Here is a 19,874-nt window from a genome sequence, read left to right on the forward strand (position 1 = left end):
AGTGAGATAATAAATCATAAAAACAAAACACAGAAGATTGAGAAATGCCGTGAACAACAGAGTCTGTGATTATAAATAATGTCCTTTCTACAGTCAGTTGAAGTTGTGGAGCAACTCATAAAGCAACTCATAAAGTATCTCAACATCTAAAGTCATTATAGATCCAACACCAACTCCTCCATGCCAGAGCCTTTACATTTTCAATGAGGAGAAACAGCAGATGTAGAATAAATACAAAAAGTAGGTTGTTTTTTTCTTGGTTGTTCAACATGACCACTTGTAGAATAACTAGGCATTACAGAAGCCTCCTTATGAGTTATGCTCAACGATATGGTTGTGTTTTATATGGGTTATTATGCAGAGTCATTTTTTTCCAGTTCTGGGAAGAAAAATGCTGGAACTGGCTAGTAGTTATTGGTAGGAGGGACTGCCTAAGTTTTGGGTAGGGGCACGGGGTTGTAGTTTTAGGTAGGAGGGACTGTGTAGTATTTCTGGGTGGAAAGGACTAGCTAGCAGTTATTTCTGGGAGTGACTGGCTAATAGTTTGGGGTATGGGGGCACTGGTTAGTAGATCTGGGTGAGAGGGACTGGGTAGTAGTTCTGGATGAGAGGGACTGGCTAGTTCTTGTGGGAAAGAGGATTGGCTAGAAGTTCTGGGTAGGAGGGACTGGCTTGTAGGAGGGACTGGCTTGTAGGAGGGACTTGCTAGTAGCTCTGGGTAGAAGGGACTGGGTAGTAGTTCTGGGTAGGAGGGACTGGCTAGTAGGTTTGGGTAGGAGTGACTGGGAAGTAATTCTTGGCGGGAGCGATTGGCTAGTAATTCTGGGTAGAAGGGACTGGGTAGTACTTCTGGGTAGGAGGAACTGGGTAGTAGTTCTGGGTAGGATTGACTGGAAAGTAATTCTGGGTGGGAGGGATTGGCTAGTAGTTCTGGGTAGGAGGGACTTGGTAGTAGTTCTGGGTAAAAAAGACTGGCTAGTAGTTTTGACTAATAAACTCTGCCTGATAATTGGTCATTTAAAAAGCTTCCAGTATTGGAGGGTTTAGTCCTTCATCTGCGATCTGTGTTCAGAGTTCGCAAGTGCTTTGGGGGGTTTCTCCAAATACTCTGGTTTCCTCCCTCAGTTCAAACACACGAGTTGTAGTTATATTAGGGTTTGCAAATGGTCTGTAGTGTGTGGAACGGTTATTTGAATGTGTTTGTAATTGTTGAGTTGACACCTGGTCCAAGGTCTCCCCAGCTTTGTTCCTTGAGCTTCCCTGGCATAGGCTCTCCAATGACCCTGTGTACAATGAGGGCTACTGAAGATTAATGAATGGATGATGCTTTTGACATCCTGCTCTTTTAATATCCATTTAGTGGTATGTTACAACATCAGATACATGGTTTTCTTTGTTGATCCCAGATTACATAAGAGTACAACTTGGTTCTGATTGCAATTCTGCGCTGTGATTATTTAGACTGATTGGTATTTTTTAAAACAATAATACTGTTGCAATAAGTAAAATAATTTCTTGGTCTTGAGTCTCGGTTTGTGTCACTTTTGATAATTGAGCGCCTCTAGGCCGAACAAGTTCTGGGAATTGCAGCAATTTTGGAATAAACCAATAGAATAAATATTGTAGTATCATTGAAATGGGATATATTGCATTTGAGAGATATATAGATTGAAGCATATAAATACCAGTGCAGCCTGAAACTGAAGAGCTGTACACATGGAATTCATGAGGAACCTGAACAACTCAGTTTGTTTGTCTACTTAAGTTGCTTTTTTGCTTCAAAACCTGAACAGCATACTGCTTAATGTTTCCCTGAGCATAAACAAAGCTGACAGCGCATACAGCTGAGCTGACAGGCGGCGTTACACGTGTAAGTGCATCTCACACGCCTCACGTGGCTCACACACCTCACATGCCTTACACGTCAGGGCCAGAAATACAGATGGAACAAAGCTGCAGCCAGACAACTGCATGTAGAGAGGAAACATGTCAAATCTGTCTGTCTGTCTGCCTGTCTGTCTGTCTGTCTGTCTGTCTGTCTGTCTGTCTGTCTGTCTGTCTGTCTGTGTTCCTGTTACTGTATATAATTATTTTTATTTTATTTTTTTATTCTTATGCTTGTTCTTTGTTTTTGTCTTCTTTTTCGTCTTTTTTCCTAATCTTTCTTCTTCTTCTCTCATCTTTTTTTCCCATCACCATCATCTGACTTTTTCACCTGCTTTATTAATTCTGCAGATGTTTGTGTAAAATCTGGCTGATGAAAACATGATGTATACATTAGCGCAGTGGACATTAGCGTTAGCAGGAATGCACCAGTTTGCTGCTTTGCTCTGCGTTTCAGTAACACATGCATCATTAGAGTCTGGATGCTTTCAGGGTAAAGAACATTACAGCCTACAGCTGGAAGGATCAGCCGTCCGACTGTGAGCCTCGACTAGCGAGAACTCCTACAGCTGAAATAAATGAGCTTTCAGTATGTGTTTTACTGTACGTGTGAGTGCGACTAAATGCGTGTGTGTGTGTGTGCGCGTGTGTGTGTGTGTCTGCTGTTTTTGACCTCGATACAGCATTTGTAGTTGAGCTCCAGCTCATGTTCTAACACTTGGCTGACTAAAACACTTCCTCACAAAGCCGCAGTCTCATGTTATAAACACTGCTTAATTTTTCTTTCTTTCTTTCTTTCTTTCTTTCTTTCTTTCTTTCTTTCTTTCTTTCTTTCTTTCTTTCTTTCTTTCTTTCTTTCTTTCTTTCTTTCTTTCTTTCTTTCTTTCTTTCCTTCTTTCTTTCTTTCTTTCTTTCTTTCTTGCTTTCTTTCTTTCTTTCTTTCTTTCTTGACAATTTATTATTATATTTTTATTACCATCATAATCATCATTACCTCCTTCTTCTTTTTCTTCTTCTTTCTCTTCTTGTGACAGGATGATGTGTGATGAAAGGATGATGTATAATGACAGGATGATGATGATGATGATGATGATGATGTACAATGACAGGAAGTTGTGTGATGGTAAGACTTTCCTCACCTCAGCATTCTGACCCTTGTGTCTTTTTTATGTTCCAGGTTGTGTCTTATGGTATTGGCCATCTGTGTTGGAGCGAACACTGGGATTGGTCGGTGAACGTGGCTCCTCAGAGCTGTGGGATGTCCACCTGACTCAGCGACGCGAATGACAGGCACTCGCCCACAGGTGGGGCCCGCCTCAGTCTCACATGATTGGCTGCTGGATGGAATTAAGGTGAATGGAACACATGCCCAAGGAGCAGGATCTTAACCAATCAGAGAAAGAAGAGAAACGGTGAGTCGCTGGTTCCTCTTCCTGATAGTTTCTGCAGTTCTGATTGGCTCTGACTGTCTTTGGCTGATTCTGATTGGCTATGACTGACCCTGATTGACTCACCTTGGCTCTGACTGCATCTGATTGGATCTGACTGACTCGTTGGTTCTGATTGATTCTCATTGGTTCTGATTGACTCTGGCTCTCATCGGTCAATGCATAATTCACTCTTTAATCCACTGTAACCATAAAGCACACTATTTAATGCATGTGACGGTTTTTAAGTCCTATTTTAATTCAGAATCTATTCATCAAAGCAATGTGTACTTCTCCTTTTTCCCAACACTCTGCCTCCTCCTCTTTATTATTATTGTTTATATTGTCATCGTTATTATTCATTATATTTATATTTGCAGTGCTTTAAATAATATTTAATAAAATATTTATGTTGAAGAGTTAAAGAAAATATTATAAAATCTTTGTAATATAACATTATTATTGTACACTGTATAACATTATATACAAAATTATTATATATAAATAAAAAACATTATTGGAAAATTATCAGTGTTGGCTAAAGAAAAAGAGAGCATTGTACCTTCTTTGTGTGTAATTTGCTCTCATTTTCACTCATTAGATTTTTTACACGAATATATGTACTTTCTACTTCTTACATTTTTAAACCAGGATCTTTAATTTAGTTTCAATCTATTTGATGGCAAGATCAATATTCTTTTCTTCTCAATGAGTAGCTGTACTTCTACTTGAGTGAAGGATGTGTGTACTTTTGCCATCTCTGATTACATTCACCACTTAATAATGTAATATATTTAAATTTTTGACTCCACCCTTAATTTGATCTCCAACCCTTATTCTGTTCATTTGATCATGAACTGAGGTTTGGTTCATTAATGTGAGACAGATAGATTACAGATTGAACATTAAGAGTAAGAGGAAAACAAATCATATTGCATGATAATGCATGTAAGGGTCAGAGAACTCAATGACTGTATGTTACACAAGAAAAATACACAAAAGTTATACAGTTGTAACCGAGACTTTTTTTTATTTTTTATTATTTTCAACATTGAACATTAATAGTAAAGACTGTGAAACTATGAAAGAACTCGTATGGAATTATGTAGTAAATGTAATAAACATTACCTTACAGTCCCTCACATTACCTCACAGTCCCAAACATTACCTCACCATCATAAACATTACCTTACATTCCCTCACATTACCTCACAGTCCCTTACATTACCTCACCGTCCCAAACATTACCTTACCATCATAAACATTATTTTACAGTCCCTCACTTTATCTTACATTCCCTTACATTACCTCAAAGTCCCATACATTACCTCACAGTCCCTCACATTACCTCACAGTCTGTCACATTACCTCATAGTCCTTCACATTACCTTACAGTCCCATACATTACCTCATAGTCCTTCACATTACCTTACAGTCCCATACATTACCTCACTGTCCTTCACATTACCTCACAGTTCTTCACATTACCTCACAGTCCCAAACATTACCTCACCATCATAAACATTACCTTACAGTCCCTCACATTGCCTTACAGTCCCAAACATTACCTCACCATCATAAACATTACCTCACAGTTCTTCACATTACCTCACAGTCCCAAACATTACCTCACCATCATAAACATTACCTTACAGTCCCTCACATTACCTCACAGTCCCAAACATTACCTCACCATCATAAACATTACCTTACAGTCCCTCACATTACCTCACAGTCCCTTACATTACCTCACAGTCCCATACATTACCTCACAGTCCCATACATTACCTCACTGTCCTTCACATTACCTCACAGTCCTTCACATTACCTCACAGTCCCTCACATTACCTCACAGTCCCATACATTACCTCACAGTCCCATACATTACCTCACAGTCCCTCACATTACCTCATAGCCCTTACATTATTTCATAGTCATTTGTAGCATAGTTCCTTATAGAACCTCTAACCCCCTCTCATGACCTTAAAGCATAGATACATGTAGAAGTCACAGGAATGGAGTTTATAGCTAAATTATGGAATGTGTAGAGATTTGAGTGGCAGCGCCTTATCTAACATCACATGCCCACACACACACACACACACACACACACACACACACACACACACACACACACACACACACACACACACACACACACACACACATGATTTCTTTCCATCTGTTTGCTACTCTCTGTAGAGGAGGAGCACGTGGACGACAGCGTACGCCAACACACATTTAGACTGGAGCTAAAATAAGCTGCTTATAAAAGCGGGGGGCGGGGGGGGGGGGATGGGGAGAGAGAGAGAGAGAGAGAGAGAGAGAGAGAGAGAGAGAGAGAGAGAGAGAGAAGAGAGAGAGAGAGAGAGAGAGAGAGAGAGAGAGAGAGAGAGAGAGAGAGAGAATAAGAGGGAATGAGAGAGAGATGGACTTCAAAACAGGGAGAGACAAAGTAAGAAGCAATGACATAAAAATAGAGACATAAAGAGAGCAATATAGCACAAATAGAACAGAGAAATAAAAAGAGAAAGAGAGAGAGAAAGATAGACTTGAAAAATGTGGTAAAGAGACAGACAAAAACAACGAAAGAAATTCAGTGAGAGACATAGAGCCAGACAAAAGGAGGAAAATATGGACCAATCATTAGACAGAGAGATGGAAAGAGAGAGAGAGAGAGAGAGAGAGAGAGAGAGAGAGAGAGAGAGAGAGAGAGAGAGAGAGAGAGAGAAGAGAGAGAGAATGAGACAGGGATGGAAGGAGAGAGCAAGACAGATGTGAAGCGAGGGATCAGTAAAAGATGTGGTAGCTTCAGATTTTTTTCTTACTGTTTGTATGCTGTGAGTTGATCTGTACTCTGCATGCGTCTTAATCCCATCTCAATCTCCCAATCACTGCTCCAACAAACACACACACACACACACACACACACACACACACACACACACACACAAACTTCTAGTGTTGCAGTTGCAAGTTTAGTGTTGCAGTTTTGCTCTAATCACTATAGTCCAGGGGTGGCCAACCAGTCAGAGACCGAGAGCCACATTTTTTTTACTGTGTTACCGCAAAGAACCACATCATACACATACGCACACATGAACTTCACCCATCCCTTCCTCTAACACCCGCGCGCGCACACACACACACACACACACACACACACACACACACACACACACACACACACACACACACACACAGATTTATTGTAAATGTCACACACCGCCATAATGACAGAAATTGACTCCTACAGTTCTAAGACCACAGGACAGTCATTTTCAACAATGAACACTGCACTGCCTCACACACACAAACTCTGTTTAACCAAGTCCACAAACGAAAATATAATAATTTACAATAGCGTTTTTCTTTTACTATGCATGTTAGTGGGACTTTTGGCATTCCTTGCCTTGAACAATCCCCTTTAAATCTGTCTCGTATTCCGTTGTTGCCACTCGAAGCAATTCTTTCACGTGTGTCAGTCAGAACAGATCGATGCTTTGATTTCACGTGTTTCAGGGTAGAAAACACAGACTTTGTTTGTGTGGTTTTTTTATGTGCGTGTTCACTTCGCTTGAGTTCAATACGGTATTTTCGTCAAATGCGCATGCGCGTGAGATGAATATACCGCAAAGTTTCCCAGTATGGGTAGGGGCAAGATCATTTAAGTCTTAAAAATACCGTATTGAACTCAAGCGAAGCAAACACGCACATAAAAAAAACACAAACTTCGATATGAACGTAAGAGCCGCATGAAACCAGCCAAAGAGCCGCATGCGGCTCGTGAGCCACGGGTTGGCCACCCCTGCTATAGTCACTATATTTGCATGTTTTTTGTTACTTACAGCCCCTCACAGTCCCTAACAGCACCTCAAAAGACCTCACAGTCCCAAACAGTCCCTAAAAGCACCTCACAGTTCCTCACAGCACCAAACATCACCGTACAGTCCCTAAGTGCCCCTAATAGTTCTTCACAGTTGCTAACTAAATGTCAAAAGACTTCACTGTCTCTAACAACACCTCATAATAGCTCACAGTCCCTAACAGTTCTCACAGTCCCTCACAGTCTCTCATAGTCCCTATCAGTTCTCACAGTTCCTCACAGTTTCTCACAGTCCCTCACAGTCTCTCATAGTCCCTATCAGTTCTCACAGTTCCTCACAGTTTCTCACAGTCCCTCACAGTCGCTCATAGTCCCGATCAGTTCTCACAGTTCCTCACAGTTCCTAACAGTCCCTCACAGTCTCTCATAGTCCCTATCAGTTTTCACAGTTCCTCACAGTTCCTTACAGTCCCTCACAGTCCCTAACAGCACCTCAAAAGACCTCACATTTCCAAACAGTCCCTAAAAGCACCTCACAGTCCCTCAAAGCACCAAGCATTAGCTTACAGTCCCTAAGTGCCCCTAATAGTTCTTCACTGTTGCTAACCGAATGTCAAAAGACTTCACTGTCTCTAACAACACCTCATAATAGCTCACAGTCCCTCACAGTCTCTCATAGTCCCTATCAGTTCTCACAGTTCCTCACAGTTTCTCACAGTCCCTCACAGTCCCTTACAGTCTCTCATAGTCCCTATCAGTTCTCACAGTCCCTCACAGTTCCTAACAGTCCCTCACATACCCTAACAGTCCCTCAGCATTCCTCACAGTCCCCTACAGTTCCTCAAAGTCCCTCACGGCATTTAACATCACCTTACAGTCCCTAAGAGTCCCTAACAGTCCTTCACAGTTGAAGACCAAATGTCACATGACCTCACAGTCTCTAACAACACCTCATAATAGCTCACAGTCCCTAACAGTCCCTCACTGTCCCTCACAACCTTCACTCGTCTTGTTCTGTCTTGTCATGTGGTTTTTTTGTCTTGTTTTTCCTTGTCCTGTTCGGCTGTTGAGTTCGAATGCTGTGATCTGAAACATAACTGACAGACTGGCTTCCATCTTCAGCGGTTCCGCGGCCATTTTGCCACAGAACCATTATGATTACAGCAGAACTGCGAAGTTTGGGAAGTGAGATTCTCTATGTGGGACACTTCTGAGGATGTTATCGCGACATAATCGATCACGATGTCAATAATGAAATCGTGTCCTGGTGCTGCAGTAAATCAGAGAACCGGTGCATCATTGCAGAATGTGCAGTGGATCAAAAAGTGTCCGAAAATAGAAAGGAGGGCAAGCGAGAGAGAGCCTACGTAACAAGAGAGAGAGCGTGTGTGTGTGTGTGTGTATATGTGTGTATGTGCTTGTGTGTGTGTGTGTGTGTGTGTGTGTGTGTGTGTGTGTGTGTGTGTATGTGTGTGTGTGTGTGTGTGTGTGTGTGTGTGTGTGTGTGAGCTCATCGTGTCAGACTGAGCGGCTCAGTCCCAGTTCACAAGCTCCAGCACTAGGCTTCAGCCATGTACATTTTACATTCCAACAGTGTCATCAGGTAAGAATTATCAGTCACACACACACACACACACACACACACACACACACACACACACACACACACACACACACAGGCATACACACACACACAGGGAGGTCTTTGATGTTCGCACACATTTTTATGGCTTGTTAACTGTGCATCAAGTATTCTTTCTTGTAATATCGTGTGTGTGTGTGTGTGTGTGTGTGTGTGTGTGTGTGTGTGTGTGTGTGTGTGAGAGAGAGAGAGAGAGAGAGAGAGAGAGAGAGAGAGAGAGAGAGAGAGAGAGAGAGAGAGAGAGAGAGAGAGATTAGCCCACATGGGGTCTCCCCACTAATGGCAAAGTCGTGTATCTTGTCCATTTAGATGTGAAATAATAATGATGTATTCTGGAGAAAAGGTCTCTCTTCCCTCTTTCCAAGGTTCTCTCTCTTGTTCCTTCATGCTCTCTCGCTCTTTGGGACGCCTCAGATGTTGAAGCTCCATGTGATGCTGTCACAGATGAAGCTCCATCCTGAGTCAGTTTCTGTCCTCTATAATGTGAAATCCAGCTTCAGGCTGTCAGACTGTGTGTGTGTGTGTGTGTGTGTGTGTGTGTGTGTGTGTGTGTGTGTGTGTGAGAGAGAGAGACGGGTTGTGTGAGGTCAGAAATGATTGACAGGTACTGTAATCAAGCCAGAAGCGACAGTAAATATCTCAGAGAGTTGCTCCACCGACAGCAGGACTCAGGAGAGATGCTCGCACTCTTATATAACCTTATTCATTTTTTACAGTCTATATTTTATATAATATCTATGCACTCTATGAACAAAAGTATTGAGACACCCGATTTCGTCAGCCAAATGGGTTTCTTCGCCAAATTGTTACCACAAAATTGTACTGGAGCGTGAACTTTTCTTTTCTTTTCACTTTACCTACGAGACCTAAAACTTGTTACAGCATGACAATTGTGCCCAAAGCCGGCTCCTTTAAGATCAGATAGAAAATAGAAGGTCTTCTGCTATAGAGCTCTGCTCTCAACCTTATTGACCATAAATAAACAGGAACTAAATAATTATAATTTTTTATAATTTTTATTTGTTTTTTAGTTCTAGTTATTAAAATTTTTTTATTCTAGTGTGGCTACTTAGTTTTTATTAATATATTTATTGTTATTCATATTTTAAATTTATATATATATATATATATATATATATATATATATATATATATATATATATAATTTATTTATTTTGTTTTTCTTGTTTTATGTCATTCTTTAAACTTTTTAAAAATTTTATTTAAATTTGTCCCATTGCAATTTTATTAGAATTTTTTTTATTTCTTCTTTCTCTTCTTCTTCTTCTTAATTTATTTATTATTTATAGCATTTATTTGATTTGAGTTTTTTTTTATGATTCTTATTCTAAAATACTTTTATATAGACTTTTATATATATATATATATATATATATATATATATATATATATATATATATATGATTTTATTTTATTTTTATTATTAAGTTATATATTTGACCAGTTTAAGAGCTATATAGTTATTGATAGTTATTCAATACATTCTACATCATGTAATGAATAAATTATTAAAATATAAAATATTTAATAAGAAAATGCAAATGAATCCTGCATTATTGCCATTTTAACAAATAGTCAACAACCTTGCCAATCAGATTCAACTTCTATTGATTTGAAAGATAATTTTGTGAGTATTTCATAAATTTTTTGTGTAGAAGTAGAAGTAAGAAAGTGTGAGCTCGTGTGTTTCGGTAAACGTCTCGTTTTTTTATCGCACCTGCAACTAGGTTACAGATCGTATCGGATTCACACGAGATTCAATATGGAAAGGGAGAAAGATGGAGAGAGAGACGGACCTCAGCTTGATTTCATTTAAAGGAAATTATTGGCATTTCTGAAAAGGATTCATAAAGATGTCAGGATTCGTTTAATTCGTTTAAGATTTTTGTGAGTGTGTGTGTGTGTGTGTGTGTGTGTGTAGGTAGGGTAAGGTTTTCTATAACAAGACGTGCATTTTGCATCTTTTTGGAAGGAGTCTCCAGTGTCAGCGCTCTGTAACAGTCAAAGGTCAAACTTGTGTTTGTTTTACACCAACATAATGATCCATCATCTTAATTAAAACAAATACAAATCAGTTCACAACAGACTCCGTGGCAGTTCTTGGTCACTTGAAGCTTTCAATAGAAAATCTTGCTTCCTCCATTATTCATTTACATTGCAACCTGTGTTGATTGTTTGTTTCTTGTTTCATATTTTTGAAGGAAATAATTCTTCTTCTTTCCTGGTTGCTCCATCCTCAGCATTCTTCTACTCATATACCCCATGTTCCTCCTCTGCACATGTCCAAACCATCTCAATCACACCTCCCTCACCTTGTCTCCAAAACAACCTACATGTGCTGTCTCTCTAATAAACTCATTTTTAATCCTGTCCATCGTCATCTCTCCTAATGAACATCTCAACATCTTCAGCTCTGCTACCTCCAGGTCCACCTCCTGTCTTTTACTCAATGCCACTGTCTCAAATCCATACATCATCTCAGGTCTCACCACAGTCCTATAAACTTTCCCTTTCACTCTCAGATACTCTTCTATCACAAATCACTCCTGCTATCACTCTTCTCCACCCACTCAACCCTGCCTACACTCTTTTCTTCACTTCTCTAACACTCTCTCCATTACTTTGCACTGTTGACCCCAGGTACCTAAACTCCTCCACCTTCTCCACCTCTTCTCCCTGCAACCGCACCCCTCCACTGCACTCCCTCTTATTCACACACATGTACTCTGTCTTACTCCTACTGACTTTTATTCCCCTTCTCTCCAGCGCATATCTCCACCTCTCCAGGCTCTTCTCAACCTGCTCACTACTCTCACCACAAATCACAATATCATCCACAAACATCATAGTCCAGGGAGACTCCTGTCTGACCTCGTCCGTCAACCTGTCCATCACCACTGCAAACAGGAAAGTGCTCAGAGCCGATCTTTGATGCAGTCCAAACTCCACCTTAGACCAGTCTGTTGTTCCTACTGCACACTTCACTGCCGTCACACTGTCCTCATACATGTCCTGCACCACCCTCACATACTTCTTTGACACACCTGACTTCCTCATACAATACCACAAAACCTCTCTCCACCCTGTCGTACGCTTTCTCTAAATCCACAAACACACAATGCAACTCCTTCTGACCTTCTCTATACTTCTCTATCAACATTCTCGGCATAAAACCATACTGATGCTCACAGATGGTCACCACATAACTTAATGGTGTGTCTAATCAACATCTCCCTTGTTCTTAAAGATCTGTACCAGCACACTCCTTCTCCATTCCTCAGGCATCATCTCACCTTCCAGAATCCTGTTGAACAACCTGGTTAAAAACTCCACTGCATCTCTCCTAAACATCTCCATGCTTCTTTGTCTTTCATAATCGGCATATTTGATTTGGCACATGTTTTTACGCTGGATGCCCTTCCTAACGCAACCCTCCCCATTTATTCGGGCTTGGGACCGGCACTAAGAGTGCACTGGTTTGTGCGACCATAATGGCTGCATTTTTGAAGGAAATAATTGCCATTTCTAAAATGGAGACTTGTTGAGACTTGTTTTGTATATGAGCAGCTGCCAATTACTCGTACTCTTGCAGTTTCTATAGCAAACGCGAGTGTATTACAGTGAAAAACGTGTGGATTTGTAAAGATGGTGAGGTTTTCTTTAACTATCGAAACAATAGAAGGGATATTCTATTAGTCACCTCTTGTAAAGAGTCTCCAGGTTAGTGATTTGGAACAGTCAGAGGACAGTAAACCTGTAATTTATGTACAAGTTCAATTTCAGCACAGATTTTTGCTGATTTATTTATTTATTTATTTATTTATTTATTTATTTATTTATTTATTTCTCATTGAAAAATAGTCATAAAAGTGATTTATCTTTCAATTTTCACTCAACATATCATCATTAATATCATGAGTAGAAAAGGAGCTTCTAGCACAGAGCACAGAGGGTTAAGGGCCCTGCTCAAGGGCCCAATATATATTTTATTTATTTCATTTATTTATTGAATATATTTGTATGTATTTATTTGATTTTAATATCCAAATTAAAAAAAAAAAAAAAAACCACATATTTACTGTATATAACATCTGTGCCATACCGTCTTTAGCGGAGCTGCATCGCTCTGTGTGTGTAGGTCGTGTCATTAGGGCCATGTGTGTGTGTGTGTGTGTGTGTGTGTGTGTGTGTGTGTGTGTGTGTGTGTGTGTGTGTGTGTGTGTGTAATTCATCTCAAAGCCTCAGATTGCAGTGAAACAACTTTGAGTCTGTAAACCTCCTTTTTTTTTGTAGTGGCAGCGTTGTCGCGTTAGTGCTGAGGCACGAGCAGTTCGGTGTTCACACGTCTTTCATGTTGCTCCACTTGTCTTATAGTACGTCTCACAGTCTGTCTCTCTCTCTGCGTGTTCTCAGGTGGCTCAATGGCCCGAAGAGGAAGAGGAAGAATAGTCAGTGTTCGGTGAAGAGCATGTCAGGTAAGAACGACACGGCCACTTTTTTCCCACTCTGAGAAAAGATTAAACTCACCAAGTCGAAACAGATCGAGCAACAACCAACAGCTCAAGCATCTATTAGGGAGCAGTTGAGAACCTGAACCATGTAATATATGGATATTCGGTGTCACCCAGATGAGGACAAGTTCCCTTTTGTGTCTAGTTTCACCTGAGGTGTAAAGACGGTTATTGGTAATAAAAATATAGTGTACATATATTAGTAAATATATCATTATAAAATATAGTGATGTACATATTACATATATTATTAAATATATCATTATAAAATATAGTGATGTACATATATTATTTAATGTTATTTCATATATTATTACATATATTATTACATATATAATAACATATAATACATACTGTATATCATTACATATATGTACTGATACATAATATATATTATTATATTATTATAAAATATAGTGGAGTACATATATTATTATGTATATTATTACATATAATATTTAATGTTTTTTCATATATTATTACATATGTCATTACATAAGATATATTACTATAAAATAAAGTGGAGTACATATATTATTGCATATATTAATACATACTTCTAGGGATGTCAAAATGAAAGTGTTAATAACATGTTAACGCAAACTTATTGTAACTGCACTCATTTTATTAATGCGCGATTAATGCAGCGCATTCTGTTTGAGCATTTTTATAAAAAATATAAACAATTAAATATAAAACAGCCAAATTCTAAACCTTAAACGCAACACATTTATTCACGACGTGCTTACTTTACTCCATAAAATAAACTCCATCGAAAATTAATTTTCAACAAGTAAACATTTGTTTTACTGACGCGCCAAGTCTTCAATCAAGCACCGAAATCTGCCGGCACATCCGGCAATTAAAGCCGTCCGTGTGGAAACAAAGCTAAAGTTCTGTTCGGTGTCCTGACGATTTACGTCATTTAAAACACCACTATTACTTTAAAACATTTACAAGAATATTTTGTCTTCGTGCTCTATGTTGAGTCTGGTTTCACTAATAATAAACATACATTTAAATAAATCATTCTTATTTGTCCATGTTAATTAAAATATTAATACGCTTAATCACGAGATAACTCATTAGGGATGAACATATAAGAACTGATATAAATGTAAATTTATAATCTATTCATGTCTTTTCATGGACAATGTCCAAAGTTGATCAAATTGAACTGAATTAATTGCTGATGTAATGGTGAGGAGAAGAATCTCTCTTCACACAGAGGGAGCTTTTCTGTAGTCCAGATAAAGAGATGAAAAGCTCGGCGACTCCATGCTGCTAGTGGAGATGCTTCAGGAGCTAACGTCTGCTCTGAGGCGATGCTACGGAGTGTAGCGAGAGAGGAAAACACAACAGGCTCTAGAATTTTTTTTTAAATAAATACACAATTTATTGATTTATACATAATAATACAATATATAATAAATATATATAATAATAACAAAACAATAATAATTGGTATTATTTAAATAAAACTTCCTACAAGTTTTTTTTTTATTACTATTACAAAGATTTAATTGTTTTATTTAAAAAATATATAACAAAAATTTAATACATTTTACTTTGTTTGTACTATTTATAAGATTTATTATATCATTTTTCTAATTAACATTTTTTTTTTTTACTAATGATTTCACATTATATTCTAATTTTTGCCTTTTGTTTTGTCCAAAGTTTTCTATTTTTTATATAGCTGTTAAAGGTCCAACAATAATCTCTATAGAGAAAAAGGCTTCATTTTTAAATTCTGAGACTGAGACACATTACAGCTTAACACTGAAATAAAATTCAGACTTCTAGTATGAAACGACACGCCGTGACATGACAGACCCCCGAGCGCAGGTACACGGAACTGTGTGAATGGACCCTCTTACACGTGTCACTGGGGCCCGACATGTGTGGGGAGGAACATCTGCTTCAGTAGGAACATCATATGTTCGCTTCACACCTCACAAGAAAGAAAGAAAGAAAGAAAGAAAGAAAGAAAGAAAGAAAGAAAGAAAGAAAGAAAGAAAGAAAGAAAGAAAGAAAGAAAGAAAAAGGAAGGAATAAGGAAAGTGATAAATAAGTAAAGAAAGAAAGAAAGAAAGAAACAAACAAACAAACAAACAAACAAACAAACAAACAAACAAACAAACTGAGGGACAAAAATAAAGCAATGCAAAATAAAAAAAGGAAAGAAAGAAAGAAAGAAAGAAAGAAAGAAAGAAAGAAAGAAAGAAAGAAAGAAAGAAAGAAAGAAAGAAAGAAAGACAATTTGTTAGAAAGAAAGAAAAAATTAATGGATGGATGGATGGATGGATGGATGGATGGATGGATGGATGGATGGATGGAGTGGAGTGATTTTGAGAAAAAATGCAAAGTAAAAAAAAAAAGAAAAAAATTTGAAAAAACTGAGGCAAATGGGAAGAAAGAAAAAATAATTTGGAAATGACAGCCTTAATTTCATACACATCAATGGAATTTGTGTGTGTGTGTGTGTGTGTGTGTGTGTGTGTGTATGTGTGTGTGTATGTGTGTGTGTGTGTATATACATGTTGTAGCTAAACCCTGATACATGTTTGACACCTTGTGAAGGCTTTAAGCTGGCATCTTTACAACTTCACTGAGCCCCTGATTCATTCGTCTTTATTTAAAAGCTTGTGTGTGTGTGTGTGTGTGTGTGTGTGTGTGTGTGTGTGTGTGTGTGTGTGTGTGTGTGTGTGTGTGTGTTTGTGCGTGCGTGCGTGCGTGCGTGTGCGTGTGCGTGTGCGTGCGGATCGTTATGGATTCACTCAGTAACTGCTGCATTGATTTTTTTTATACGAGCTCTATGTAGCGTCTTCTCCGTGTTGTTGCGTCTGAGTGGGGGTTAAAAGGCTTTAATGTTTTTTGTGTGGGCTTTTGCACACACACACACACACACACACACACACACACACACACACACACACACACAGCACACACACACACACACACACTCTCTCTCTCTCTCTCTCTCTCTCTCTCTCTCTCCTCTCTCTCTCTCTCTCACAAACACACACACGTACGCGTGCACATAGATACACACCTGATTATTGTTTCCAAGCATCCAGTGATTTGTGCGTCGCCGCTGGAGCGTACTCTGCGTTATATTTCATTAGGAGCAGTCGATAAGCCATTTCCCGCGTCTGCAGTACGGGAAAGAACAATTTGTTCTGTCAATCCCGGACAGAGGGGAAGAAGAAGAAGAAGAAGAAGAAGACAGACAAGGTGGAGACCTGAGAAACGGAACTGAAAAAGCTCTGAGACGTGTTACAGCCTACAATCACTGTTACAAAAGTTTGTGGACACCTGAGCATAGGACTGAACGTCCCATTCCACATTCCGTCTCTATTTCCTGTTAGAAGAACCTCCACTCTTCTGGGAAGATGTTCCACTAGATTTTGTGGATATTTGTGACGATTCATTTAGTAATGGTACTGATGTAAAGGTACTGATGTAGGTGAAGTGAAGAAGACTGGGGTGCAGTCAGTGTGAAAAATCCTTCCAAAGGGTGTTCAAGAGCTCTATAGCAGGAGATCTTTCACTCCAACCCATGGAAAGCATATCTTCATGGAGCTTGCTTTGTGCATAAATGTGATGCTGTGTGCAGGTTTGAGTCTACTAGTTCAAGTGAAGGGTACATTTCATGCCACCGCAGCTAAAGACGTCCTACACAATTGTGCGCCTCCGAGTTTGTAGAAGAAACTGCATGTGGCTGGAAAAGGCAGGTGTCCCAATACTTTTGCTCATACAATGTGTATGAGGTTATTGTGGAACTCAGGAACCATGAAGATGTTTTGGACTGTAAGGATTGTGAACAGTTCTGCTTCAGTGGGTTTGGATATTTGCCACAGTTTTGCTCTCCATCTTTGAACAGTTAATAACTTCTACAGTGATGAAGCTCTAATGAATGGATGTTGAGGATGAGGGTGGGTTCCTCACGAGGTTCCTTTCCTCTTCTTTTCCTCTTTGTCTCTGGATTTCCTTTCTTCCCTCCATCCCTGGCTATTTACTTTTATTCTACCTCTTGTTTTTTCGAAGGCGCTGGGTTACTGATCGGGATTTTGGGAGTTCAAGCCTCAGTATTGCCAAGCTGCTATTCTTGGGCCCTTGAGCAAGGCCCTTAAGCCTCAGTAGCCCTCAACCCTTTTAAACAAGCTGGGATCTGTGTAGACAATAATTTTACTGTGCTGTAATGTATGTGACAAATAAAGGCTGTCCTTTCTTCCTTCCTTCCTTCCTTCTATCCTTCCCTCCTTCCTTTTCTCTAGATTTACTTCCTTCAGTAACTGCACGGTATCCATCAGACAGCCAGACGTCTCTCTTCACTCACTGGTTATATCGCTGAAAGCTCGGGCTTTTCACCTAAACACGGTTGCCCATGTGGCGTAAACGTTACAGACATTTACGACGTCATTGTTTTACTTCAACGCCTGAAACGTTTTCTACGAAGCGAAATGTTTAAGTTTTTACCCTCGACCCTGCCCGAGATATTCAGTGTCTCAGGCTTCAGTTATTGGAAGCAGTTTGTGTTTACAAAAACTAGAATTCAGCATTGTGTGTGTGTGTGCACGTGTGTGGTGTGTGTGTGTGTGTGTGTGTGTGTGCGCGTGTGTTAACTCCACCCTGTTTTCTGTGGTTTCAGGGTACATCCCGAGTTATCTAGAGAAGGATGAGCCGTGTGTGGTGTGTGGAGACAAAGCCACTGGCTACCACTACCGCTGCATAACCTGCGAGGGCTGCAAGGTGTGTGACTACACAAACACAACATTTATATACTTTATAGTCCCCATTTCCTTTTCAAATAACCTCCATTCTTCTGGGAAGATGTTTCCGCTGTGGAGATTTTAATGATGTTCTCTGTACAAGGACTCGCATCACAAGGCTGTTTTTTCTCAACAACACGTGAAGCCACTGCATCATTTTCAGGTTCCTGTTCATGCACCGTCTCAGAGGAGAACACTGACCGAACTCTTCTGCATACATGAGCTCACTGACGCCCATATATGGTCATCATGACTCTGATTGACAGAAAACCTGTTCGCTCCTCCCACTCTGGAAGCAAGCCAACTCTGAGTTCCACCTTACAGGAGAACATTCTTCTTTCTTTCTTTCTTTCTTTCTTTCTTTCTTTCTTTCTTTCTTTCTTTCTTTCTTTCTTTCTTTCTTTTCCGCCTTTCCTTTTTCCGCATTTCTTTCTTTTCCGCCTTTCCTTTTTTCCGCATTTCTTTCTTTCTTTCTTTCTTTCTTTCTTTCTTTCTTTCTTTCTTCTTCTTTCCTTTCTTTCTTTCTTTCTTTCTTTCTTTTCCGCCTTTCCTTTTTTCCGCATTTCTTTCTTTTCCGCCTTTCCTTTTTTCCGCATTTTTTCTTTCTTTCTTTTCTTTCTTTCTTTCTTTCTTTCTTTCTTTTCTTTCTTTCTTTCTTTTTTTCTTTCTTTCTTTTCTTTTCTTTCTTTCTTTCTTTCTTTCTTTCTTTCTTTCTTTTCCGCCTTTCTTTTTTTCGCATTTCTTTCTTTCTTTTCTTTCTTTCTTTTTTTCTTTCTTTCTTTCTTTCTTTTGTTTTTTCCGCCTTTCTTTCTTTCTTTCTTTCTTTCTTTCTTTCTTTTTTCTTTCTTTCTTTCTTCTTTCTTTCTTTCTTTCTTTCTTTCTTTCTTTTCTGCCTTTCTTTTTCCTCCTACTTTCTTTCTTTCTTTCTCTTTCTTTCTCTTTCTTTCTTTCTTTCTTTTCTTCTTTCTTTCTTCTTTCTTTCTTTCTTTCCTTTCTTTCTTTCTTTCTTTCTTTCTTTCTTTTCCGCCTTCTTTCTTTCTTTTCTTTCTTTCTTTCTTTCTTTCTTTCTTTCTTTCTTTCTTTCTTTCTTTTCCGCCTTTCTTTTTTCGCATTTCTTTCTTTCTTTCTTTCTTTCTTTCTTTCTTTCTTTCTTTCTTTCTTTCTTTCTTTCTTTCTTTTCCTTTTCTTTTCAGAAAAGTTTGTGCTAAAAGTTTGGGGGAAGAACCACATATGACTAGTAAAGTCCGGTGTTCCAATACTTTTGGCAATGCTGTGTGTGTGTGTGTGTGTGTGTGTGTGTGTGTGTGTGTGTGTGTGTGTGTGTGTGTGTGTGTGCACATATATTTTACTCAAACTCCATCTGGTGATCACTGAAATGTTCATTATTTAGATGATGTGTATCTGCATGAGTTCATGTTTTATGCAGTGCACTTCTGACACGTGATTGGCTGATTAGATAACTGTGAATGCGTTCCTAATAAAGTGACCGGTGAAATAATCTTACAGAGGGCAGTGTGTAACAGTAGTGAGGTTAAAACAGTCGCCTTGTAGCTGTCAGTGAGAGATAAAGCTGTTGACTGCAGTATTTTACAGCCCTGGACTGGGCCAAGGGCATCGGATCGAAAACTACTTACACACAACAGAGAACAGAACACCAACAGAGAGAGAGAGAGAAAGAGAGAGAGAGAGAGAGGGATAGAGAAGGAGAGAGAAGGAGAGAGAGAAAGAGAGGGAGAGAGAAAGAGAGAGGGAGAGAGAGAGAGTAAGAAAGAAAGGAAGAGAAAGAGA

General features: G+C 39.1%; 1 protein-coding gene and 1 long non-coding RNA gene across 3 annotated transcripts in view; one reads left to right on the top strand and one right to left on the bottom strand.

The window, feature by feature from the left end:
- thrab (thyroid hormone receptor alpha b) overlaps window positions 1-19,874 on the top strand; it is a 162,503-nt gene that overhangs the window by 124,084 nt on the left and 18,545 nt on the right. For both annotated transcript variants that reach the window (XM_083556619.1, XM_083556618.1), the window contains exons 4-6: window positions 3,062-3,296; window positions 13,214-13,275; window positions 17,966-18,066. In XM_083556619.1, the coding sequence (XP_083412745.1) occupies window positions 3,241-3,296; window positions 13,214-13,275; window positions 17,966-18,066 (219 nt within the window). In that variant the 5' untranslated portion in view covers window positions 3,062-3,240. The remainder of the gene's footprint in view (window positions 1-3,061; window positions 3,297-13,213; window positions 13,276-17,965; window positions 18,067-19,874) is intronic.
- LOC310734557 overlaps window positions 2,668-19,874 on the bottom strand; it is an 18,906-nt gene continuing 1,699 nt past the window's right edge. Inside the window, exon 2 of the long non-coding RNA XR_014536080.1 lies at window positions 2,668-2,822. This is a non-coding gene — a long non-coding RNA (uncharacterized lncRNA). The remainder of the gene's footprint in view (window positions 2,823-19,874) is intronic.

The sequence above is a fragment of the Silurus aristotelis genome, assembly GCF_946808225.1.
Source record: "Silurus aristotelis genome assembly, chromosome: 12".
Lineage (NCBI taxonomy): Eukaryota > Metazoa > Chordata > Actinopteri > Siluriformes > Siluridae > Silurus > Silurus aristotelis.